Source organism: Dipteris shenzhenensis, chromosome 21, assembly GCF_047967505.1.
Source record: "Dipteris shenzhenensis isolate YYH24624 ecotype China chromosome 21, Dip_SZ_1.0, whole genome shotgun sequence".
NCBI lineage: Eukaryota > Viridiplantae > Streptophyta > Polypodiopsida > Gleicheniales > Dipteridaceae > Dipteris > Dipteris shenzhenensis.
In genome coordinates this window covers 49,875,411-49,882,778 of record NC_141616.1, presented here as the reverse complement: position 1 = coordinate 49,882,778, position 7,368 = coordinate 49,875,411, and the positions used below count along the sequence as shown (strand labels likewise).

The window sequence follows — 7,368 nt, the reverse complement described above, 5'->3', positions numbered from 1 at the left end:
TCAATGCTATATAGTGTGAGGGCAAGCATTTTCGAACACAACAGATTGATGATAAGAGAAAGAAATAAGATTGCGGCGTCATTGCTAGCTTTGAGGGAGCCAATGGAGCCATGGATGATTATTGTGGCATAATCCAAAATATTATTATGCTTGAATTTTGACGCTTCTTTGTGTATGTTTTGGATGTAAAGTGGTTTAAGGACGTGGTGGAAAGAGGCCCTAATGCAACAATCAAACGCCATGCAAGTGGCTTTGTAACTATTGACTCCACAAAGTTTTGGCAAAGTAGGAAGGACACACTAGTACTACCGCAACAATGTGAACAGGTACTGTGCACACATATAAAAATACTCGCTTTTAAATATTTGATGGAAGAAAAATAGCATGATTTTATTTGTGTTTGAATTAGGTTATCTATCAACCAATGGTGGATAATAATAGATGGTGGCTGTCATACCTATTATGCCACGTTCCAAAGTGATGTATAGTACATTTACTAATATGGAGCGTATGAAGGATGATCATGGCCATGGACGTGATGATGACCGTGATACGAGAGAGGAGGATGATCATGAGATAAGAGATACAGATATTGAGGCCATTACCCGTGAGGACGAGCCTACCATTCAAGATGCTGATTTCGATGAGCACATGAGTGGCACAAGTAGTAGTGGGTTGAATGTATTTGTAGATCTAAACACTTGTTTGGATTTTGAAGTAGATAGTTTGGCGAGGGTTGATCTCATTGAGGATGAGATTGAACCGTAGCCCCATAATTGATATTGGCAAAACTATTTTACATATTGTCTCATTCTCCTCATCTCACTTAATTCTTGTATATGTGGGCTTGCAAAAAATTATGTGCTTTGGTAATCATGGGCAATGTTTGGAAAGCAATGATGTACACCAAAATCTCACTTTCTGTATCCTCTGGTTTGCGTCTATCTACGTGTCTAAATGTGCGTCTGATTCTCAGCGTAAACGTGCAAATAAACGTGCTAATATACGTGCAAATAGACGCACTGATAAATGCGATGTTAGACGGGTCCATATTTTCTCAGTTTAGACGCGCGAGTATACGCATTAATTTATGCGCAAATAGAAGAGCTTTTAGACGCGCCCGTAATTCCTCTACTAAAGCAACGCCTATAGACGTGCCCGTTATTTTGCGTGTCTATCAAGCGCGTCTATAGTTGCTTTGTATTGTTGTGATTGAGAACAATAGTGAGGTCAAAAGCTCACCAAAAGCCTGAAGGAGAAGCGAAAAACAGTGAAGATGCAGAAAATTCCGGTGAATTGCGATGAACTATGGAAAACAATAACGTGAAGGCGGCCTTTTATAGAATCTAACTCGATATACCGGCCGGTATGTTTACACACCGGTCGATTTTTAGGGCCAATGCATGCATGCCACGTGTTTGATTCGTGTACACCAATCAGTGTTTCACTATGCTGACCGGTATTTTCTTGAATATACCGACCGATTTCTTATTTAATTGATTGGTTTGTTGTATACCAGTTGGTGTGGTGATTCACCACCGGTTTCTTTTCATCGACCAGTAAATCCCAACACTCGTCTGTATTTTTGGGAGAATACCAATTAGTGTTGGGATTTACATGTCGGTATGTAGCCGGTCAATCAGTGCACACGTTGACTGATTGTAAAAAATGTATTTTTAAACATATTCTTTTCTTTAAGAAAACGTACTAAAAAAATCCCAGTACTAACCTCATCATGCCATAGTGTTTATAAGTATACATGAGTGCATCCCAAAATATGCTAGAATATGTGCAAAACCAGATGGGCCATGTAGAGTCTGATATAGTGAATTGGCAAGTAAACATACATGTGAAGTGAGTAACCCAATCTATATGTGCAAAACACAATCACTTAAAGTTAATCATAAAACTCATTCCTAGTAAAGTCAAGACTAGAAAGAAGGTGATCCATGGTATCATAATAAGATTTACATATTCCAATTTTGAAAACTTTAAAATCGGATTCAAAGTGATAATAATAATTTTTAATCTTCTTCTAGTAGTGACCATCATCTCTATACATTGCTTATTTTAAGCTACCATATTTATAGTCTGTATGCTCTCGCCTTGATTTCAATTAGGGGAGAGGTCTACTCATTGCAAAAATGAATTTCAAATTCAATAAATCTATACTTAACTCCTTACCATGGAGGATAAAAATGAGTCCGTTATATGTTCCATCAATGAGACCGCTTACTCTAGAAGACATGAAATATTTTCACAAACTTAATGAGAGAGAGATGGTCACCTATGGTCATACACATCTAGAGATAATAACAAGAACAATGATACACATAAAATACGAATGCAAAAAACTTAGCATCTAAAACACATCACAATGGATGAGCGACCACCACCGATAGCTGAGACACATGCCCAGCGCATGAGAAATGTGACTTATGAATTCTCTGAGCACTCTTGTTGCCGAGTGATGCTTAACGATATGACAATTTGAGGGATTATTTGCAAAACAATAAGGAGAAGCTTGAGATTCCTTATAGGTTCATGGGTCGTCATATATTTACGGGCTTACATTCATTGCCTCAAGTAGAGCAATCACACCGCTGCATATCGTCAATGCTACGTGTAATAAGCCCATAAAAACAAGATTCAATTCGAGAGAGGCTAGTATATATGGTATTGGAACCGGGAGGCAGTTCGGCCGTCAGCAGTAGCAAGCGTTAATTTACAATTCCACCCCATCACCGGTGCCGTCGGCCACAATGATCCCAGCAGATAAGAGGAACCATTGTAGTCCGTGGACGCGTTCGAAATAAGGGGATTATCGAAGGATGGATGATTCCGAAGGAATCGCTCTGGGAACTCTGGACGGGCTGGGTGGACTGGATGGAAGTGAACGGTGCGGCGTTGTCTAGATGTAAACTGTTGTTTCGCACGGTGATGCACACGAAAAGCTCGAGATAGTCGGTCTCTTGTCTGTGGACACCAGGTTAAGGGGGCTAAGAAGAGCTTTGCAAGGGCGAGAGCCCAAGCTGGATGAAGGTGATTTTGGAGTTCTACGGATCCTGTTCCTTTCAGTCTGCGTCACAGAGAGTGATTCAAGTGAACCTTCTCAATTTCTGAAATTTCTCCCCTGTCGCTGTATCCTTTGAACGTTCGAACGTTCAAATTACAACTTAAAAATTGATTATGTTAATATCTGAAGACGTGGAATGTGAATGCCAATGTGGCTTACACATGCTGGCATTTCTTCACCAGCTTCTTCCTCATCTGCACCATAGGAGCTGGACCCTCCACACGCATGAGAGGAGGAGTATGACAGTTTTGGAAAACCCATGCAGATTTGAATAATCCTAATCCTCGTCCCTATAATTATTTACACATGTCATCCTCAGCTACAAGAGCATGAGTATGGCAGTTTTAAAAAATCTAATCATAGAGATTTGAAACATGTACGTGGTCATGGATCATTCAAGGTTCGAGAAGTTCTCGTTCCGAGAAATGTTGTCACTTCTAAAGAATTATGAATTGTTGTATGCTAGCAGACAAGCTAGTCTTCCTGAACAAACAATGTTACTTCTAGCGTATTGAGAAGGTTGATTAATTCCTTTGATTGTAGCCCAAGTCTTAGGTGTCTCTTCACCATGGTCCACAAGATGGAAGGAAGGTGAATTCGGGAGGCACCTCCCTCAGAGGGAACCCCAAATTGAATTCAAATTGAATTTGGGGGCCTATTAATTAATATGATGACTATGAGAGGAGTGGAGGGAGAACCACCCATGGAGGAGCCATGGAGATTTTGTAGATCATGAAAAATGTTCACCAAAAACATTTTTTCACAACAAACAAAAAATATCCCCATGAAAGATTTCAATCTTTGAAAAATTCAACAAATCTTTCCACACAATAAGAAGCTCAAAAACGCAAAACTAGTAAGCGAAACCGGGCCCCTCACCCACTGTAAGGATTGTATAAAGCTTAAAGACCTCAACCAAAAGCATCATCATAGTGCTCACTATGTGAACAAGGTACCTTAGGTAATGTCACTATGCAAAAAAGAATCGATCTACACAAATCTCAAATTTTTACCTTCATTGTAGAATTAGATTTTTATAAGGTAGCTGAGCCTAATTTGTTGCACCATTACAGTAGACGTAGTAGTCTCAAGGGTGGGCTATTATTCTAAATCATTATGATTTTTGGAAGTGTCCACAATCATCTAGTACCTAGTTTGAATTCCAAGCCTAAATCAATACCTTATAGGCCTATTCAACCTAGTTTCTTATACTAGTATTAAAATATTGCAAGCATTTTATATGCAATTAAAATGCCTTAACACTTTGGAATAACACATTAAACAAATATTTATGTTCTTATTTATCGGTCAAAATTTGTATCCCTAATTAAAAACCCTACCTCTTTAATTTTGAAGGTCAATTCTCAAAATATTTACCTTCTTATTTATAGGTTGAAAATTGCATACCACCTTTATTTTTCAAGGTCAATTCTCAGATTTTGTTATTCACCTAACATTAAACCTCAATGAACAATGGCTATGATAATGATTAAAGTCACAACAATTGGTACACACCTTGTGCTCGCAAAGATAAAGTATGATACAAATGCTCGTGCTATACCATTAGGGATTTTCAAATAGGAGTACATGAACATGAACCATGACTAGTTTTGTCCTATGTACATAGCTAAATTCGATTGGATTGAACTTAAGAGTCAAGATATCATGCTTCACACCAATGTGGTTAAGGCCTTGGGACCTTGTGAAGAGGTCCAAGATTGGAGGTACTGCCCCCACAGAGACTCTAATAAAGCATAAATAATGAAAACAAAAAATCAAATCCCACACTGTTGTCTCCTGCTACACACATGTGGTCGTAAATAGCATATGCTTTTGTTATATCTTTTCAACAATCATTCAAGAGTTTGATTTCAATCCCAGTTGTAGAAGATTTTTATTTGGTGTGTACTTTAGCTTGTATCTCCCTCCATCAACATTCCAAATCATTTTCCCCTTTTGTTGCAAAGAATCATGTAACAAGGATAATAATTTGTTACACATATATGTAGACTACGCAATAAAGACCGAGAATACTCCCCCTTAGAAGACCAACTAAATTTTTGCCATGTTATCTCAACCATGAAATGGTAATTAAGCAGATAAGATGTTCTAACTTTGTTGCCTTTCGTCTTTGTATCTTCTCTCTTATATCTTTTAATCAAAGGGGCGACATATTCATATATTGTCTCGCTTTGTGCAATCCTTCTCTCTTTTCTTTTACACTCTTTTCTTTGTCCGATCCTTTCATCTTGTCTCCCTTTATTTTTCCATCACCCTTTGACATTAAGGCTAATGTGCGTGTGTAAGCAGCAGGAGTCAATGTAGACGTGTGTAAGCAGCAGGAACTTTTTTTGAGTCACAGTCTAAGGTGGAGAAACCCTTTGACATTAAGGCTAATGTGCGTGTGTAAGCAGCTAGACATGTTAGTATGCGTAAATTGAGAAACGACCTGCGTGGAAAGATTCAAGGTTGAAAGTTGAAGCTGCTTGCTACAAAAAGGAAGGACAGCAGGCTTTCACAACCAACGTAACGAACACAGCTCCACCCTCTTATTCTGCAACTCGGTGCTCCCTATACCAGCTCTTCATGGCCAACTCCAGCATTGCCTTCATCCTCGGGCTCACCCTCGCCCTTTCAACCCTCCTCAGCCCGCCTCATCACCTCTTGGCCGCTGCCCAGAGTCACCCCGAACTCCATTCCCTTGAGTTCTACATGTACATCGCCGTGCAGAATAACACGTATCTCAACAATCCCGCCCCCTTTACTGCCATCCAGTCCGCCCAACCCGTCCAGGCCCAGAATTATTCCTTTGGCATCATCCATACCTTCGATAACCCCCTCACCTCCAATGCTTCTCTCAACTCCACGCAGGTGGGCCGCGTTCAGGGATGGTATGGCGACGTTGGAAAGGATATCCTCACTCTCTTCCTCGTACAGACCTTCACTATCGCCACCCCGGACTACAATGGCTCCCTTAGTCTGGTGGGCGTAGATATTGCCACGGATGCTGTCAAGTATGCTCCCATTGTGGGTGGCACGGGTGACTTCGCGTACGCCCGCGGAGTCGCGACACAAACGCTCGTCTCCACTGCGACTGTCGACAGCCAAACTGTCTCATGGTTCCACTACGTTCTCGAATATAGATTCTAAGCCTCCCTATTTCTCCTTGTGTTGAGGCCACTGCAACACGATCTGGCAGAGGGTATTCGAGATTCTCAGCGCCTCTAAATTCTAAGTTGATCTCACCACGGGATATCAGACAATCCTACGGAACATTAGTAGTCATGCTGTAGCGGCATTGCATCCATCTCCTCTTGTATCACTTCAAGCAAATAAAGTCTCTCTTGCACTCGCCTTTTTGGCCTGCCCTCTGGGTACCCTTAGCAACGGTTCCAGTTTTGCAAAGCTAAAAATCCTGATTATTTCTATTTGTTGGCGTGATAATTTCTTATTGGTTGCTAGTAACTTTGGCAGGTGGTATTTATGACTTTGGTACAAAGGTGATTGGTCCAAGTATGCTCCTTGTAAGAGGCTTTAATGCATGCATTTAGTGACTTAGTCCCCTCTCTCTCTCTCTGTGCAAGTCCCTACCCCTTCTCTCTCTCTCCCTCTCTCTCTCTCTCTCTCTCTCTTCTCCTTCTTCTTCTCTCTAGGCAAGCCCCCCCCCCCTCTCTCTCTCTCACACACACACACAATGAAATTCATCCTCTCTCTCTCTCTCTCTTCTCCTTCTTCTTCTCTCTAGGCAAGCCCCCCCCCCCCCTCTCTCTCTCTCACACACACACACAATGAAATTCATCTTGTTGACTATTGGACCATTTGCATTGACTACTCTTTGTACACTCTTTCCTTTTCATGCCTCTAATTTTATGCTTCCTCTTAAGCATTTCACTCACCCATAGGCAGGCCTGATGAATGATAGATATGTATCATTCACCTTGTTCTTTTTGTGAAAAAGAAAGCCAAAAATGGATCTAATGGAAAATAACTAATTCCTTAATTAACTAAGTTGGGTAGGCATTCTCTCCCCATAATGAATGTGTTCTTCGTGACCTATCAAGCCTATCACAAGATACAAGAGTAATTATTTTCTCGATTTAGAACAAGGCAATATAAATTGAGAATAAATGTACAATATCGTAGCTAGTATATGCTTCGAAAGAATTGTAATATGAGGGAATGGTCCCTTATTAGAAAAATAGGATTGTCACTACTAAAACAGGAGGAAAAGGTGAAAGTATAAGATAGTAGCAAAATATAGGCTATGAAGCATCAACAAAATTAGTAGACAA

At 40.3% G+C, this 7,368-nt stretch overlaps 1 protein-coding gene across 1 annotated transcript; it reads left to right on the top strand.

Moving 5' to 3' along the window:
* The first annotated feature begins 5,661 nt into the window (after positions 1-5,661).
* Positions 5,662-6,430, top strand: LOC147889008 (dirigent protein 22-like). The gene has a single exon (XM_087392966.1). It carries the CDS (start codon positions 5,663-5,665, stop codon positions 6,224-6,226), a length of 564 nt encoding a protein of 187 aa, XP_087249092.1. The 5' UTR covers position 5,662; the 3' UTR covers positions 6,227-6,430.
* Positions 6,431-7,368: the final 938 nt, after the last annotated feature.

What these genes read in the sequence shown, in the direction of transcription:
- LOC147889008 (XM_087392966.1), top strand. Translation starts at nt 5,663, where the DNA reads ATGGCCAACTCCAGCATTGCCTTCATCCTCGGGCTCACCCTCGCCCTT.